Consider the following 19467-nt stretch of genomic DNA (forward strand, 5'->3'; position numbering starts at 1 on the left):
CCTCAAATGGTTTGAGTTAACTTAACTTTTTGGTGGGTTTTACAGTGCAGTGAAGGTCTAGTGACCCTCAGATGCCTATAAACATCTCCCAGAGAAATTCTTGCTTTGTTTGTATTCTTGCACAGCAACATCCTGCAAACTTTAGTTCTTGAGATGCTTGTTTCTGCTGATCCTGAGGCCTTGACTGGCTGGTTGAATTAAATGATTATTTCACCCAAAAAAAAAAAAATTATCTCCATTTACCTATCAAGTGGTTCCAAACCTTTATGAGTTAAGTTTTTCTACAAAACCTAAGATATTTTGAAACTGAAAATGTAACTATTGATTTCCATAGTAAGAAAAACAATTACTCTGGAAGTCAGTGTTTACAGGTTTGCTGCTTTCTTAAAAAAAAAAAAAAAAAAAATCTCAAACAGGTTTGTAAAAAGTGAAGGGTGAGTAAATAATAACGGAATTTTCAGTTTTGGGTGAACAATCCCTTTAAGGATTTAATGAAACCGTTCAGAAGAGGATTTGATGCACATGATCCAACGATTCTGTAAAATCCTTTCAACAAAAAAGATTTCAACTAAAAACTGAAGACTTTTAAGTCATTGGGCAGCTGATGTATATGACAACAGCATGCTGTTAGCCTGTAAACAGACCTTTTGAAAACCGGTTTCTAAGTGCAAGTTTTTTAAACCTACGATTATTGTCGCAAAAATGCATTGTGACATCATCACATGTGTTTATTACTTCTTCAGTCCATAATCACAAAAAAATATGGTTTATAATAGTAAAGTGTAATCACAGTTTAACCTGAAAACATGGCTAAACTAAAGTTATTACAGAAAAACCATGGTGCCACTACAATAACAGTTTATGCTTTTTTATTTGTATTAATTTCAAAAGGGGAAGTAATTGATGGCGTTTTAATTGTTTGTGTATGAATTTGGAAGATGAAAGGGTCCACAGCGCCACCAAATGCAAAACATACAGATTCAATCCAGACAAAGTCATGCCAGGCACTGCCCATGGTCTCTGGCTAAACGAGACAGAAAGGCAAGTCAGCTGAGTATGGTTTCAGCCCATATATGAATCATGCAGTATCAGACTAGATGCAGATGTTTTCAATGCTTAGCTGAAGGGTAGAAATAGTTTCCAGTGGAAAGTTTGCTTCATTAGCATCTGACAGTAGTTCATCATGACGTTCTTCACTTGTTCAAAAATCAACATGAACTCAATAAAACATTTTTCGTTTTCAATATCCTCATCTTTCACTTAACAAAAATGTTGAAAATTAATTTTCGATGTTCTAGCCTGTCATTATAACATCTGTAAACAGGAATTTCCTTATCAACATTTTTTTCTTCTCAGGAATTTTTTTCTTTTTTTAAACATCCATGGCATCCTGATGCAGAAAAAAAAATACCAAAACAGACCATTTAAACTATTTTGAACTGCTTTAAAAAGGAAATGCTGACAAAAACATCTGCTTTAAAATGTTTTGTTCCTTCATTAGCCGTTGGTTTTGTAGTTCAGGCTAAGCTAGATAATATTTGTGTGTGTGCTTATTTGCTCAGATTGGTTTCGTGTCTGGTTACAGGCCATCCGTGGGGTCTAAAAGGACTATGGTAATGACACACACAGGGCCTCACCTGATCCTTCAGCTCACTGCGGCAGCACCTGCTGTGGTTACCTGAGCCAGCGGCACATGGCTGTGAAACTCCATGGAATACAGGTAAAACCATGTGACAAAACATGTACTAATCAACTCTTGTGCTTTGGTAGTCCTGAGTTGTTGTTTTTAAAGGTTGCAAAGCAGGCATCTCAAGACAATCTCGTATGCTTGTTTGTTTGTGGTTTTGCTGTGTAGGCTTTTAAAGTCTGTGTGAAGTCAAAATTTACCACAATGGTTATTTTGCTAGTACACATTGTTACTATTTAGGTTAACAATTAATCCATGGAAGTTAATCCACAGAAAAAAAAGTTTGTTTTGGTAATCTTTAATCAAAGTCTGACCATTCACTTTTGCGTTTGGGGTGGCGGTCATATCAGTTTGATGGCTTCAGCCACAATATTCCTAACCACACCCCTTTAACCGATAGTTTGCTTGGAACAATGCACAAAGAAAGCCCCGTCCCCTACTGAATATTCTGTTTCAGTTGGAAGTACATCAACACAATGAAATAAAAGTCTCAGCAACTTCCATTTCACAAAAACTCTAAAGAGGAAGTTTAACCGAAAATGTACTAATCGTCAAGTTGGAACAAACCTGTATGAGTTTTTTTTTCCTCTTAGAAAAAAGCCATTTTCTGGCAACTAAACATTCATTCATTTTCCTTCAGCTGAGTCCCTTTATTCATCATGGGTCACCCCAGCGGAATGAACCGAATAATTATCCAGCACATGTTTTACACAGCAGATTCCTTTCAAGCCCCAACCCACAATTCAACAATTTTTTAAAATTGTAATGTTGGATAAATGGTGTAATTTTGTTGTAAACTTAACTATTTATCCTAATTAATTTATTAGGCAGGGCACACACACAAAATAATTACAATCAGGTCCTTATGGAAAAAAAAACTGCCCCTTTTATTGTCAATAGTAGCATTTAAGCAAAAATCACAAAATCTGTATTTTCAGTGTCATCAGTTGGCCAAATTGGAGGCACATAAAGTAAACAATGTCACAAAAACTAACACTACTTGCATTATTGCTGCTTAAAACGATCAATTATTGTCTGTTTTGGGCTGTAATAATAGATCTGACTGAAAAAAAAAACATTATAGACTGCCAAAAGGGATAAAAATATCAAGAAGACAGAAATAAACTGTCTGAAGAAGAAAGTGTTTGTGATTGGCCAGGATTTCCATGCCAAGGATCATGACAACATTCATTTGTATCTTTTCCAGTCACGTAAGTGAAATATTAGGCTATTATTTTAATGAATACTTTTCATATGTATCTTTTACCAGTTTAACGAACTAGCCTCCTCATGTTTTCCATAGTTTAGCCAGAATTAGGCAGAATGTATTCGGTATAGATTAATTATTAATTATTTACATTCAAGCATTCCCAGTATGGCTGCGCATACTGTATGTGTTTCTGACCAAATCTTGATGTACAGTAAGTGCAGCCCCTCTATAGGCCTTTATTGTGTTGGCAAGGCTTTTGAACCATTGTAACAATCTAAAAATATTTCCTTAAATATCTTTTAGTATATGGAAAATAATAGAATTTATTTTATAGACAATTTTATTAAACAAACTATCCTTTATATAAAGGGTTATAACTCAAGTTTTGTTTTTAGTGAATTCATTTTTAGCAGTTGTCATCAGGTAAAGAAATCTGTCAGTGAAAGTGTAAAAATATATTAATATACATAATATTTTGATGACATTTTTTCCCTCTATATGGCATTTGTTTAACTTTTTAAAGAGCTAAATTCAATAGTATTTGTATCCCACCGGTCCTACTGGAGATGGAACCGGCAATCCTTTTCATGGAAGTCAGTTGCTCTAAGAAGGTGGCTAAAGACCATGGTCTTTAGTGTCTGTTGAGAACCTTTTAGAGGTCAGCGGAGTGATGTTTACTTGCATAGCTCTTTGCTAGCTTGCTTTTGTTAAACTCACCCTTCTAAAACCTGTTCCCATCCCGGACGAGCCCCCTTGTGTAACCCACCGGTCCTAGTGCACCCAACCAGGTTTGAGCTGGGATCGAACCAGCAATTCTTTGCATGGGAGGTGGTTGCTCAAACAAGGAGGCTAAAGACTAAGGTCACTAACGTCTGTCGCTAAAGCACCTCTAGAGGTCAGGGAAGTGAGGTTTACCTGCATAGCACTTTACTAGCTGGCCTCTGTTACAGTATTTTTTTCCTACTATGGCTGTCAATCAACATTATCTCAACTGTGTTCAAAAGAAGAATGAAACACATAGAAGTTTTAACAGCTTGAGGTTGAGTAAGCTGCCATTTTTGGATGAACTATTTCTGCTTTTTAAAAATAAATTAATAAATAAGTTTATGATCTAAAAAGTAATGTGGTCACAATTGGAACTGCTTATGTGTTGTTAACTGAATGCCTGTTAGCCAATTAGACTCAAGCATTCTGTTCTGCTGTTGTACAATATACTTGAAAATCTGTTGAAATATACTAGTTAATGTAAAGAACACTTACTGTAAATGTATGAACAATATACTTATCCTGACAGCATGTATCTTTAATACCAAACAGCCTACTTATTATGTATTGTGCGACACGGTAGCTTATTGGTTACCACAGCAAGAAGGTTGCTGGTTTGAGTTTCAGCTGGGTCAGGTGGCAATTCTGTGTGAAGTTTGTATGTTCTCCCTGTGTTCGCGTGGGTTTTTTCCAGGTGTTTCGATTTTCCCCACAGTCCAAAGACGTGTGCTATGGGTGAATTGAACAAACTAAATTGGCTTTAGTGTATGTGTGAATGAGTGTGTATGGATGTTTCCCAGTACTGGGTTGCGGCTGGAAGAACATCTGGGGCCTCATGTACGAAGACTTGCGTGGAAATCTTACTAAAACATTGCGTACGCACAAAGCTGTAAATGTGCGTACGCAGAAAAAAATTCAGATGTATGAAACACTGCGTACGCCGAATCTCACGCATATTCTTTTGTACATCTGAATGAACGTGAAACTGAGCGCAACATGCACGAGCACAAAACCCCTCCCTGCCTCCTCCCCCGTATGAATATGCTAATGACTATGCTAATGGCAAAACCCAACGAAAAAGCAATGGCAAAAGCAAGCAAAAAGAGAAACTTTGAACAGAATGTGAATTGGAGGTGCTGCTTTCGGAGGTAGACCGGAGAAAAGCGGTGTTATTTGCAAGTTTGTTCTCCGGAATTAACAACAAAAGAAAAAAATAGAGTGGGAGAGTTTAGCTGATACGGTTAACACAGTTGGGTCTGAACATCGCACTGAGTGCATTTAAAAAAGAAATAGTGTGATTTATAACTGAAAAATGTTGCAGTAACTTTAGCAGTCTCAGTGGCGCACCTCAGAAGAAGCATGTGATCATGTACTGACATGTTCGAGCATAAACTCGGCTCGAATCCAGCGTCTAATGAATTCTTTCTTTTTTTCCCCCGCTACATATCAGATTTTGCCCACTATTTATCAAGAGAAAGACAAGTAGGAATCATCAATAAGTTTGTGCATCATATTTTATTTGCACATTTATTGAATGGAAATGTTTCTGATTCACGCATACAAATTCATACAAATTCATCTTCAGATTTTTCATTGCCTTTATAGCAATGTGCGTGCAGTAGATCGCTCAGATTACATTGGGAAAACAGGCGACCGCTGCAAATTGTGCTTTAATGTTTAGCTGGTCAACTGTATGGTATGGAAATCTTACATACCTACTAGATGAACCCGTCTCATACAGCTGCCATTGCAAGGTTCAGACACTTTGTAGAGAAGAATTTAACACAACTGCCTCTAAAAGTCGCCAATGGAAATAAAACAGACACGCACAAAAAATGTGCGTACGCCAGCCAGAAAGCTGCCGTGAACCTGTGCACATTCCCACGTTCAGTTCATTGTTAGTAAATCCAAACGTGAGCGATTCTGAGCGTGAAACCTGGCGTACGCAAAGTTTTTGTGCGTACGCAGCGTTGATACATGAGGCCCCTGCTGTGTGAAACATATGCTGTATAAGTTGGCAGTTCATTCCACTATGGTGACCCCTGATTATTAAAGGGACTAAGCCGAAGGAAAATGCATGAATGAATTATGTATTGTCTATTTGGAATCCACAAAATGAAAATGAAATATATTGTCTAATGAACGTAGGCAGAAAATAATAATTTTTTGACGTGAAGCAAACAGAATTCTTTCAAAAAAGTTGATTCATTATCATATACCCTAAAACATTGGGCAAAAATGGCTGTCCATAATATGCAGCAGCTTTAGCAAAGTTTTCCAATTTCATGACTGGATGATCAAATCAGTGACCTTTTCCCTATATATACTGTAAGTGTGATTTCACCAGGGATCAAACACGCCACTTCCACATATACTCTCATAAAGATTACAGCTCTATAATCAAGAAAAAAAAGTGCCCTCTGACTCCTCAGGTGAGATTTTTTTCCTTTTGGTTTATGTACTCGCTAAACATTTCAAGTATGTTATGATGTTGAATGGTTAAACAGTTCCTAGTGGTCTGTATTAGTCAGCACACCACTGGAGTGAGATTATCCTGACTCACAGTTGCCTTTGAGTTGCATGACCCGTATCTTGCAATGCTGCGTGCTGTATATACTGTCCACAGAAACGCGAGGTAAGACACAGGTCATCTGTGCTGGGCTCGCAAACATCATGTAAATGCATCAACATAATCTGATCTGATTTCTCATATTCCAGCTCACATTTTGTTCAGCTTATAGAGTCTTCAATCATGGATAATTTGTTCAGAGCGTATGCAAATGTAATCCAAATCATTTCACTCTGATTGAAAAAGCTTATAGGTTAAACCAAAGCCAGCACAACAGGTATTGCTCAAGAAAGTGATTGCGTTAGCGGAAAAAGTGCTTTTTGTAACTAAATTTGTAAATAGTTTGTCCCGTTGAGCTGTTTTATCGATGAAGTAACAGCACAGTTTGTACTTTTTGGTAATGGGTATGTGTCAATGACTTGGATGTATTTCCCAGATCAGTTCTTTATTTCAGTTGTATTTTTTGGGTCTTGACTTGTATGAAAATATTAAGTGTTTGTTCTGTATTTCACTGAGTGCTACTAGTAGTAATTTGTCATGCGAAATACAGCCTACCCAATAGTAGCCGATCATTTCATACAGTATTTGAAAAATAAATTCATATTGGTGAATATGGTTTAAACTGTGGTGACAGTTCAATATGACCATTACCGCCTTATTTTTTCATTTTCTAAATCAGTGTTTTTTCAATCATGTTCCTGGAGGACCACCAGTTCTGCACATTTTCCATGTCTCCTTAACCAAACACACCCAATTTAGTTCATCAGCTTATTAGCAGAGTCTAAAAAACCTGTTCTAGGTGTGATAGTCAAATGACATATCCAAAACATGCAGTGCTGGCACCATAAAAGGCTTAAAACTTCATTCTTTTATTTGCTTAATATTTGCAGCATGTGGGCTATGCTTCTGATCATTGCATCTTTTCTAAAACACAATATAGTGTAAAAGCATGTTTATAATGAAGGATACTAAAACAACTAAACAAAATACACATCACATAAAGTATCTTTGCATACAGTACACATAAAGTACCGTCCTATCTAGTATTGTGAAAAGGCAAAGCTGAAAATTGCTTGTTGATATTTTAGCTAAGGGGCCGTTCATACCGAATGCAGGTTTACGTTTCTAAAACGCGAGACACACAACACTGCCTTTTTTGTTGACGAGAAAAAAATAAGCGTGGTACGCTTTTTATGTCTCTAGGCAACGACTGAGTCAGCTGCATATTATGCGCGAGTGTTGCTGTTGACATTAATATAATATTTAGTAATATTGGGAAATTCAAGATTTGTGAGTCATACAGCACTGGATAACTTAAAACAACCACCACAAGTCTCTTCTCTATCTTCAAAAGTCTTTGTAGTTGTCTTGACAACACAAACACTGCAGGGAAACCCCGCCTCTGCTTTCATTTGATTGGAGAATGGAAAGATGTGACTGACGTAACACAGTGTTTTCACATAGAGTTGCCTTTTTTAAACTGCGAGTGCACAGCGCAGGACAGCAAAAACAGAAGGTGCAGCAGGTGGTTAAAATGCGAGACAAGCAGGTCGCATAATTCATTTATAAAAAAATAATTCAAAAAAAGATGCCTCTCAACACAAAAAGCGATCGACCCCTTAGTTTATGGTTAAAGTGCCATCCAGTGGTTAAAAGCTGCAGGCGCTTTACTGCTGAGGTGGTGGCGGCGGCAGCGGAGGGAACATATTGAAGTGTGAACATCTGTATTGAAGACGGGATCTGGGGTATCTGGAGTCAAGTTCAGTGTCACTGACATCAAATCAGAATGTAGTAAAGATCCTAAGGAATAATTGACAAATGGGTCATTGAATTACAAAAAAATTATGTGATGAGGCCACAATTTTTAATAATCAACAGACCAGAGTCATTTATTTAGCTTACGCTATACTTATCAGACCTAAAGACACTGTTCAGATGTTGTATTTAAAGACATTTGTCAGATTTTTGTCCTCAAACAACTCCTGTAGTTTCTTAACCATCTCATCCAAAACATTTTGATATGGTTTTTGACTGTTGTATGGTGTGAAAAACTTATTCAGCATAGTGATATAAAACTGAAACGTGGTCAAGACCTTCCTGGAATGACATTAGCTGTGCGCTTCTCTGAAAACAACTGCACACCTTAGGATGTTCATCAGCCAATCAGAATAAAGCATTCAACAGCCCTGTTGTATAATTAGGCCTAGTTACTGTATAGCACAAGAAAACATGAATGAACATCAAAGAAACAATACAACTTCCTGAAATGCTGCATCTCATATCAGTGTTTTAACCACAGAACATCATCAATGAAATGCTTTTTAAACTAGAATTGTTAATAATCCTTTAACACAATACACCTTATCTATGGTCGATTAAGCACAGACATCATTACCTGTGTAGTTTTAAGGTGTATGCTGTTATATGTAAAACCAGTGAGCATGAGCTGAATTCTTCAATACTAAGCGGAAGGAGAAACGGAACAGGTTATCAATTTTCCATCTGGGATTGTTGTGCTCTGCTTTTATTGTTGTCAGTTTTATCAGACCATTTATTATCTGAAATGAACTAAAAGCTGGTACATTTAGTTTGTGCACATGTAATATATAAACATTGACATTTGATTCATATGAGGTATGTAAAAAAACAATGAGGACTAGTTTTCCTCATTCTCTAGATTTTGCCCAAATTGACACTTCACACACCAATATATACATATGTATAAATTTATTTTAAGAGTTAGCTGAGTTGGCACACTTAACTGATGATTAAATATACAGTGTGTTTGGCATGCTGTCCCATGAGCGAACCCTGAGCTCATAAGGTCCTCGAGCCAGGGGCTCCTTCCCGTTTGCAGGGCAAGAGGGAAGTTTGAATTCATGTAGATCTTGATTAACTCCCCCAACTTGTTAATGGCTAAAGACAGACTATAGGGATAGCTGTACTGCTTACTAGCTCGTGTATAGTGCCAATCTCGTATGGGCAAACTACTTATATCGTGTGTTTTTACACTGTTGAAGGAAACCTGGGAACCCGGGGGAAACCCATGCAAGCACGAAGAGAACATGCAAACTCCGCACAGAAATGTCGACTGGTACAGTAAGGACTTTTAACCAGTGACCTTACTGAGAGGCAGCAGTGCTAATTACTGGGCCACCATGTCACCAATCTAGAAAAGGGAGGGAGGAGTAGGAGTGACAGGAGGGATTCTACAAGATGAAGATACTGAGGTAAGAAACTGGTTATCATAAGCATGTGATCCTCTCGAAATTAGTTTAGAAATAAACTTCACTTCCTGTTAAACACACACACACACACACACACACACACACACACACACCAAGAAAAGATAAGATTGTTCTGTAGAATACAACAAAAATCTATTAAAGTCAATGACTGTCAAGGGAATGTCTTCCCTTGTTTTTTTAGAAGAAAGAAACTCAAACAGCTTTGGAACAAGTGGAGGGTGAGTGAATTATGGCAGAGTTTTCATATTTGGGTGAACTATCACTTTAATATGCATATTTGGGAAGAATCTAATACACTATACACTGGTTGCCAATGCGTAAATATGATTTTGTGTTTTAGTCAAAATGGTTTTATTAAATTATCAATCATTGATTCATTGCCATAAACTTGCCTTGCCTTGATTCAATTCTCGATTATTTGTGGTGAAACATCAGGGAGAATCTTTGCCTTGCATTAAGCAATGCAAAAACAATTAAAAGCATCCATGCTTGTGTTGAAATCCACACCATGTGCACTACACAACATGTGGAACGCAATCAGGAACAAAGTGTCTAAATGATAATTTTGACTGTCAACACACACAGCATGATTGTGAAAAGGTTTGAATTTTTTGCATGTTTCTTTAGTTAGACATGCACACTTTAAGCAACACGTGTTATGGAGGTATATAACACCATATGACATTGCATATACAAATATATTCTCAAACAGAGCAACCTCATTGGCTAATATGCTTGTTGACCGGGTCAAACTCAGTGGTGACACAATTAAATGTCACATAATTTGAGGTCATGAACCAACAAAACCAAAATTCCTTTAAGAGGTCATTGTACTATAAAAAACATCCTGTCGGTTTTAGAACCCAAAACGTTCTCATTAATGTAAAAACAGCTTATATTATAAAAGTGACACCTTTAGCCTACACATTTTTTTCTATTGCCATCTCAACACAGAAAAGATTTAATGAACTTTTTAAAAAGTTAATGTCACTAAGAATCTGCCCTTTGTCCATTGCTTTTTAATGCAGATTCATTTACAAACAATTTACAATTTGATGCTTGATTTTCATAAAGATTGAAACAAAATGATGTGCAGAATATATTGGAATTTGGAATCTCCTAAATGTCCAGGATTTGGCTTTTGCTTTCTACAATCATCTTTAACTGTATGCAGTTTTGCAGTACTTTTACCCTTCTCTTTAAACCTTCTTTACATCTCAAAATGTGAACCAGAAGTATTGTACACAAACCCTAACATATACATAAAAACTGATAATTATCATGATGCATTTTATTTATATAGTGCTTTCTTACACCCAAATAACTACATCAAGCATAGTAATAATAATAATAATAATAATAATAATGCATTCAATTAAAATACACTGTAAAAATATCTGCTAATTAACAGGTTCTGTGTTTTGTGGTTTACATGGTGTTTTTTGTTTATTAAAGGTTGAAAATTGCATTATAGGATGTTAATCTCTGCTCTGGTGAATTTTGATGTTGAATATTCAACACTGCAGATTAACAAAGTGACTTTTATTGACATTTTTAATAGTTTGAGATACAATATTGTTTAAGAAATAACCTACACTACCTGAAAAAAGTCTTGTTGTCGACCCCAGTTGTAAGACCAACAAATTATAACTTGACTTCTAGTTGATCATTTGGAAAAGTGGCAGAAGGTAGATTTTTCAGATGAATCATCTGTTGAACTCCATCTCAATCCCCACAAATACGGCAGAAGACTTATTGGAACCCACATGGACCCAAGATTCTTACAGAAATCAGTCAAGTTTGGGGAGTAAAAATCATGGTTTGAGGTTGCATTCAGTATGGGGGTGTGCAAGAGATGTGCAGAGTGGATGGCAACATTAACAGCCTGAGGTATCAAGACATTTGTGCTGCCCATTACATTACAAACCACAGGAAAGGGCAAATTGTACAGCAGGATAGCACTCCTTCTCATACTTCAGCCTTCACATCAAAGTTCATGAAAGCAAAAAAGGTTAAGGTGCTCTAGGATTGGCCAGCCCAGTCACCAGAGATGAACCTTATTGAGCATGTCTAGGGTAAGATGGAGGAGGCATTGAAGATGAATCCAAAGAGTCATGATGAACTCTGAGAGTCCTGCAAGAACACTTTCTTTGCCATTCCAGATGACTTTATTAATAAGTTATTTGAGTCATTGCAGATCAACTAGTTATTTGAGTCATTGCAGAGATCTGTAAACCAACATGTTTGCTTCTAAATTTATGAATGAGCTTTCTGTGATGGCTAATCTTGGCAAATGTTGCAATGGATGCAGTCTTCCAACCTCAAGTCACACACAATATTCATTCTTTTTCCACTGCAATATGACTTTATTTTCTATACTGTACATTATTTCTGTTAAGTGACAAAACTTTTGTCTAAGCATAGTCCGACCTTACTGTCCTAATTAAATAATAAAAAAATCAAGGCATAATCATATTTTTGGGGGGGAGGGGGGGGATACCACTTCTGATACCAAATGTTCAACTAGAAGTCAAGTTATTATTTGTTGTTCATAAAACTTGAATGGTCGACAGGACTTTTGTGAGGTATAGTGTAGAGAGAAATTAATCTGTAGAATAACAGAAAAAGTACTGGCAGTTTGTTATCAGGTTTTGCACTATAATTTACAACACAAACATAGACAATATATGACTTTAAACTCTTAAAAATGTCAGCAACAGTCACTTTCAAACTTTTCAACATCAAAAGCATTTGGAGGAAATATCAAGATCCCATAATGCAATCCTATATAATAAATAAAGTGAAAAAAACGAACAACCAAATACAGAATTTTTATATTATTAATTGCAAATATAAATATGTGCAGTGAACAATTCAACAATAAAAGAGCAGCAATAGTAAATAACATTAAGACAAAAGAAACATTTTAAAAAGATGATGACTGTTTCATAAAACTGCTTAATATGTGATGTATACATTAGGCTTAAATTAGATGCAAATAAGTGCCTTTAAAATTGTTGTCTCCATATTACATTTAACAGTGTTTTATTTGTCATGCACTTTAAAGGCTTAAAACAACTGTTTACGTAGAAGAGCATTGCAACATTTGCCAAGATTAGCCATCACAGAAAGCTCATTCTTAAATTTAGAAGCAAACATGTTGGTTTAGAGATTATTCTCCAAATCCACCTCATGACTGTAAAACTAACTCCTGACCCCATTCTATGATGTATGGTTGACAGGTCGCCGGTCCAGACTTGTCTTACTGGTAATGCAGTCTTGTCTAATGCTTGGACTGTCAAAAGTTTGAGGTGAACAAAGGCCAATGTGTTATTGACCTGTGGTACACATTCACTGTCAAAATAACCTCATGACTCAAACTCATGAAGATATGAGACTGACTCAAAACTGACTTTAGAGAAGAAAAGCAGAGGTCAAATAATTGTGTAACCACTATTGTATAATATTCACAATTCCTTTTGTATGTAAACTTACTTTAACTGACTTACAGTAAATGTAATTTCTGTACATTACTAATTTTATTCATAACTCCAGACTATTTTATGATGCCACCATGTACTTAAAACATTTGGTTAATGGTGTGTATGTAGGTCTGCTTATATTTTATACAAACACACACTTTTTGATAAAATCCTATACTTATTGGATAATGACAATCACCTTTTTAAATTTAAATAATTCCAGATATAGTGGCCAAAAATGGTACATTCTGCTGTGGTTACCCCAGATGAATAAGGGACTAAGCCGAAAAGAAACTGAATGAATGAAGGCCAAAACTTTTTTTTTCATAAAAGTTCAGATTTTTCATAAATATAAAAATCATTTTTTTTAAGAATATAAATTTGTCTTGTAATAACCCACAGTATCACTCCAGGGGTTTTCTAATGAGTATTTCAATTAGTGCCCTGTAAAGAGGTAAAGTGGACCTATCATGCAAAATCAACCTTTAGAAGCTGTTTGGACATACATGTGTGTTAACAGAGTGTACACAAACATATTACAGTTAAATAAATACATCATGTCCTTTTAAAAGCTTTTTTTTAATGTTAAAACAGGATCCAAATTTCAGCAATTTTGAGGCTAACCGCACCATGACATAGCAGTATGGTTTTCCCCCGCCCTATGAATTGATTGACAGGAATGCATTATCATGTGTTGGTATTAACCTGTATTATCATGTCCACAAGATAGGATTCGTAAAGAAACTGGGATTAAAAAATCCATCTGTAATCCAACTGCTCTTCAAGAAGGAGTTTAACAAGCCTTAAACAAGTCTTTTTTTAAAACAGTGCTTGTTTATATTAAAGAAAAGACAGTAAATACGCTAATTTAATTCATAACTGCTAATCACCACAGCTGCAGTGTCAGTACAACTATAAATGAGAATGCTTCAATTACACAACAGGAGTCCCACTTTGTGGATGTCGCACCAATTTTATTTGTCTAAAATGGATCTCCATACATCAACACATTTACAAGCGAATTTACGAACTTTGTAACAGCATTTGTGTGTGGTTCATTTATCGTTACAGAAAGGTTGAATAAACTGGAAAACAAATACATTAAACCACTGGAAAATGTCCTGGTTCAGTCTTTATTAATTTATTATCCCTCAGCTTAGTCTCTTATTTATGCCAGAGTAGAATGAACCGCCTACTATTCCAGCATATGTTTTACATAGCGCATGCCCTTTTCAGCCGCAACTCAGTACTCATACACTACGGCCAATTAAGGTCATCCAATTCACCTATAACACCTTTCTTTGGAAACTAAGCAACTAGAGGAAACCGTGTCCGTCTTGTTGTGAAGCAACAGTGCTAACCACTGAGCCACCATACCACTTGGTTCAGTCTTACTTTGGTATACTCAGAAACTGTAACTAAATTGCTGTCTGTGTCTGTTATTGCTATGTTTGACATTTGATTCAGGAGAAGCGGACACGTTGGATTCAATGGACATGGAGAACCAGCTCATTTATACTAAAGGGACAGGCGCAAAACAGCTACACTTCCCTTTGATTTATTTTAATCAACAATTTCAGCAGGCTATAATAAATGATCTGATGGGTATTTTGAACAGAAACATCACAGACACATTTTGGAGACAGCAGAAATATTTTAAATTTGTAAAAGGGCAAATAGGAACTCTTTATCAAACAAACCCAACACAAAGTAATTGTGTCATCCTTTCAGTTCTTATTCCAATGCTCATAGTTCACTTACTACTTTCACTTTTGTTTATGAAGATTTTGATAAGGGATGATAAAATTTCTGGTACTTTTATTACTGACCAAAATGGTATTCTTGTTCCAAAAAAAGACAAAACTTATAAGTTTGTTTAACATGTAAAAGACAAAAAATTTTTTTTTTGAGTGGTGTCACAATGTCTGAAAAATTTGGTTTATAGTTTATAATGCTTATACTTAATCATAACAATCCACTTTAAACATCCTTTTAACAACATTTAACTACATATAAAGTAACTCTGGGTTAGGTTTAGAGTTAATACACTGATATACAGCGGGGAAAATAATTATTGAAAATGTAATGTCTGGGAATATTATTTCTAAAGGAGCTATTGACATGGAATTGAAGCAGATTTTGGTAAAAACCCAAACAATACAAACATAAAAATAAAACAAAACAAACAAATCTGAAAAATTTGTTGTGTAATAACAATAACACAAGGAGAAGGTACTGAACAACTGAAATGTATTTAATACTTTATATGGTGTGAGTTTTTTTGTGAGTTTTTGTGAGACTTCAACAGAGTGTAAAAATCTTAATGGTTCTGTGGGTCTTGTTTGTCAAATCTGATCTTTAATTTGTATCTTATATTGGATTCAAGTCAGTTGATTGGCTGGGCCTTTCTAAAGCTCGTTTTTCTTTCTTTGAAAGCATTTGAGAGTTTGCTTGGCTGTGTTTTGGTTAATTGTCTTGCTGAAATGTCCACTCTGTTTTTATCTTTATCATCCTGGTAATGTAGATGTCAAACTGAAGTAGCTAATATTAATTTACAATAACGGAGAGCAGAGGGTTGATGGGCTTTCACTGCCTTTCTACTCGTCCCCTTCTTCATGCGTTCAATACTTTTTACCAGCCAATACTTTTCAATACTACTGTACCAGCCAGTCATTTCATTTTATACGCATAACTTCATTTGTAAACTAACTAGATTTGTTTTCTTTGCATATATGAATTTCTTTTATTACCAAAATCTGGGAAAAAATTCAAGTCAACTATGCATTTAGAAATATGTTATCTGAGAAAAATGGTGACGTGTTCAATATTGATTTTCCACACTTTAAAATTGAGGGTGAAAATAGGTTTATAAGTCTAGTTTGTTATAGGTCATTTGTTGCCTTTTTAAAAACAAAAATGCAGACAGGAGGACAAAGAAAACAAAAAGGAGAAAAGGGAAAAGAGGGAAGATGATTTCAATAAAATTGGGCTACAAACACATGCATACTATGCGCATAAACTACAAAGTAACCACGTTTACAGAATTTTAAGTGATTTTATTTTAACAGTCCATGTGATGTAAAAAATTGGTACTATGGACAGCATTATTGGACAAACCAGCAGAGCGTGTACATTGTAAAACATCCGAAATGCTATTTTGCTCATTCTAACATGCCTTAGCCAAAGTCCGTCATCACAGTGGTTCAGTATTTTGGTAACACTTTACAATAACAGTACATGAATAATGATGGATTAATACTTTATTAAATTGTTACCACCATGATTTTATGAGCTGTTAATGTAGAATTATTTTACTTTACTTGAAGGGGCATATCATCATTAACTCATCCTTAGCTACTCATGAACTACTGTTTAAACTGTTCATGCTGATGTTGACAGAACACTTTTCTATTGTTATTCAGTCTCAACGCACTAGACCAGAGATGTCCAAATTCAGTCCTGGAGGGCCGGTGTCCTGCAGAGTTTAGCTCCAACTTGCTTCAACACACCTGCCAGGAAGTTTCTAGTATATCTAGTAAGAGCTTGATTAGCTGGTTCAGGTGTGCTTGATTAGGGTTGGAGCTAAACTCTCCAGGACACCGGCCCTCCAGAACTGTGTTAGACACCCCTGCACAAGACGGATGTGCATGAGGAGTTCATGAGTAGTTAAGAATGGGTTAATGATGATGTGCCCCCACAAGTAAAGTCATGATATAATTATACATTAACATATCATAAATTCATGATGGTTAAATTAAGGATGAACTAATGTGGTAATTAATACATTAATTAACAATCATACCGACAAGTAATTAAGGTAGCCATTATTCACTCATGACCTCATGTGATTCCTGTTATAGTTAAAGTTAGTTCATAAATAGCGCATACATTAACTCATCATTAGTTCAGAATAAAGTCATGTTTAGTTTACATATGAACACATCATTATTTATGTACTGTTATTGTAAAGTGTTACCAGGATTTTTAACTCCTGAACTGTCTTGAGCAGCTACATATTTAAAAAAAATACACATTTCACAGGAGTGATAATCATTTTCTTTAGTGTAATAGTAGAATTTGACTTTATATAGTGTATGTAAACTGACTCAAGTACTTTATACAGTGATCTGTTTACTGTGTTGATGAATATTTAATATCGCTACATTTTCTGAGAAATAAAAAAAAAAACCCTAACACAAAGTAATTGTGTCATCCTTTCAGTTCTTATAACAATGCTCAAAGTTCACTTACTCCTTTCACTTTTGTTTATGAAGATTCTGGTAAGAGATGGTAAAATTATTGGTACTTTTATTACTGACCAAAATGGTATTACTTATCCATAGCAATTGACACATCTCTGGAAGTTGTAGAGCTGTAGTGTATAATAATAGAACAGTTGTATTTTATTCTATTCTTTTAGAAACAAGTTTGTTTCACATGTAAAGCAAAGCAACGCAAGTAGAATTTTGCTCTTTGTACCAGCTAAATGAAAGGAAAAGGTAGCGCAAAACAGTAGACACTTAAACTGTTGGTTTATTACAAATTTAAAAAGCTAATAACCATGATGTACTTTTATTTGCTTTTTTAGTTTATGAGATCTTATTTAATGAAGTAATGCAGAGAAAAAAACAGCACTTTGGAATTTTTCTATCTTTAAAGTTCTCCTTTTTAAACTCAAACGTCTGGAGTTTTGTCACATGCTCTCATATGATTTTTTCCATAGAAAAAAGGAATAACTTTTTGTGGATTGAAAATAAAAGGTATAATAAAAACATACTTTTTCTAATTTCTGCTAGGAAGTGAATGATGAACTGAAATAAAATATATAAAACAAATAGACATTCAAAAAGGACAAAAAAATAAAGAACAAATAAGAAACATTTTTAAAAAAAATCTACAATAAGTAAATTGTAATAAAACAGAAGATTACACATATCTGTGGTTTTAATGTCTATGAGGAAACATCTAAAACGACACTCATTTACATCCAGGAAGTTTATTTTTGAAAAGCAGGTTTCCCCTAGCTTGCAGTTATTTTGCATGATGCATCTGTGCGAGAGAACTTTTCCATTAGTCTATGCATCTGTAATTGCTTACAATGTGAATAATCATTCAATCCAATGTAAAAAAGCACAAGGAATATCTTGCACCAGCATGTTTGTTGGGCGTATGTAAGAAAACACCCTGAGAACAAATGTAAATGAGGAAACATTGCAATTTGGCTGACAACAAAATCCTCAGAGAGATGGAGGTTTTATTTCGCAGATGGTAAAATGTAAACACGAGCAAGGCAGGAATCACAATAAATAAAAAGGGATCGTTTTTCACCTGTCAGCTGTTTTGCATGTGCTGCTTAACACTGTAAACAGGCCTAAGGTTCTGAGCGACTTGCAGGTGTCTTTGTTTTTTACTCTTACATACATCAATATGCTGCACAACATGCAGTTACACAAGATTTGTAGAGTTCTCAACAGTTTTGCTGTTGCAAATGCACTTCCATCAAATGCGTGGGTTACACATTCCAGAAACTTGCTAGTGCAGGTTTGGATGCCTCCGCAAATATCTTTCTGTTTCATTAAAGAAAATAGTCCAAGGTGTACCAGTGGACTGTTGTCAAATATATGCTCTGTGTATATAAAAACAGTTCATTCCATTTGGGTCTAATTTAACATAATCTGTGTTTTCCCCCCAGATTCAGCTTATCTACAGTTCTTTAGAGAAGGAATGTCAGATAAAGCAAAGTCTTCTACGAACTGGTAAATCAGATTAAAGAGGTTAAGTATTCATCCTGCAAAACAACCTCATAGTATTTCCTCCAAGAGACTTAAAATCGTACTATTTACTGCCACATGGATGATCACTTATCGTACATTCATTTACTTATTGTATTGTGAGGTCTGCAGTTTTATAAATGTTGTTGTGGGATGAGGTTGGCTACCATGGGAAACTTCTCCACTATTTGCCATTTGTAGACAATGGATATCCTACAGGGTTACGTAGCTTTGAATTTAGTTTCCCCTTAAAATAAAAACCTTCATTTAAAAACTGCATAATCTGTTAACTTGTGTTATATTTGACTAATATTTCAATTAGTTTGATGATCTGAAACTTAAAAGTGTGACAAACTCAGAAAAATAAGAGAAATCAGTAAGGATGCAAACTTTTTACACACCAATATGCACTCACCGGCCACTTTATTAGGTTCACCTGTTCAACTGCTCATCGCAAATTTCTAATTAGCCAATCACATAGCAGCAACTCAGTGCATAGACATGGGCTGTGTCCAAAACCGCATACTTCCATACTATACATTACGCTAAAATCAGTATGCGAGCAGAGTAGTATGTCCCAATTTATTGAATTTAAAAATCAGTATGCGAGAAGTACCCGGATGACTTACTACTTCCAGAGAAATTCTGAAGTGCGCATCCCATGCACACTGCGCTATCCTATGATGCCCCGCGAGAGAATTCATGAATGGGAATGAAGCGACGCAACTCACGCCG

General features: G+C 35.5%; 1 protein-coding gene across 1 annotated transcript in view; it reads left to right on the plus strand.

Annotated features, from left to right (window-relative positions):
• The first annotated feature begins 1585 nt into the window (after window positions 1-1585).
• vps72b (vacuolar protein sorting 72 homolog b) overlaps window positions 1586-19467 on the plus strand; it is a 57272-nt gene continuing 39390 nt past the window's right edge. The window contains exons 1-3 of the mRNA XM_073926123.1: window positions 1586-1720; window positions 9252-9461; window positions 9661-9697. Coding sequence (XP_073782224.1) covers window positions 9448-9461; window positions 9661-9697 — 51 coding nt within the window. The 5' untranslated portion in view covers window positions 1586-1720; window positions 9252-9447. The remainder of the gene's footprint in view (window positions 1721-9251; window positions 9462-9660; window positions 9698-19467) is intronic.

This window comes from Danio rerio, chromosome 16 (genome assembly GCF_049306965.1).
Source record: "Danio rerio strain Tuebingen ecotype United States chromosome 16, GRCz12tu, whole genome shotgun sequence".
Taxonomy (NCBI): domain Eukaryota; kingdom Metazoa; phylum Chordata; class Actinopteri; order Cypriniformes; family Danionidae; genus Danio; species Danio rerio.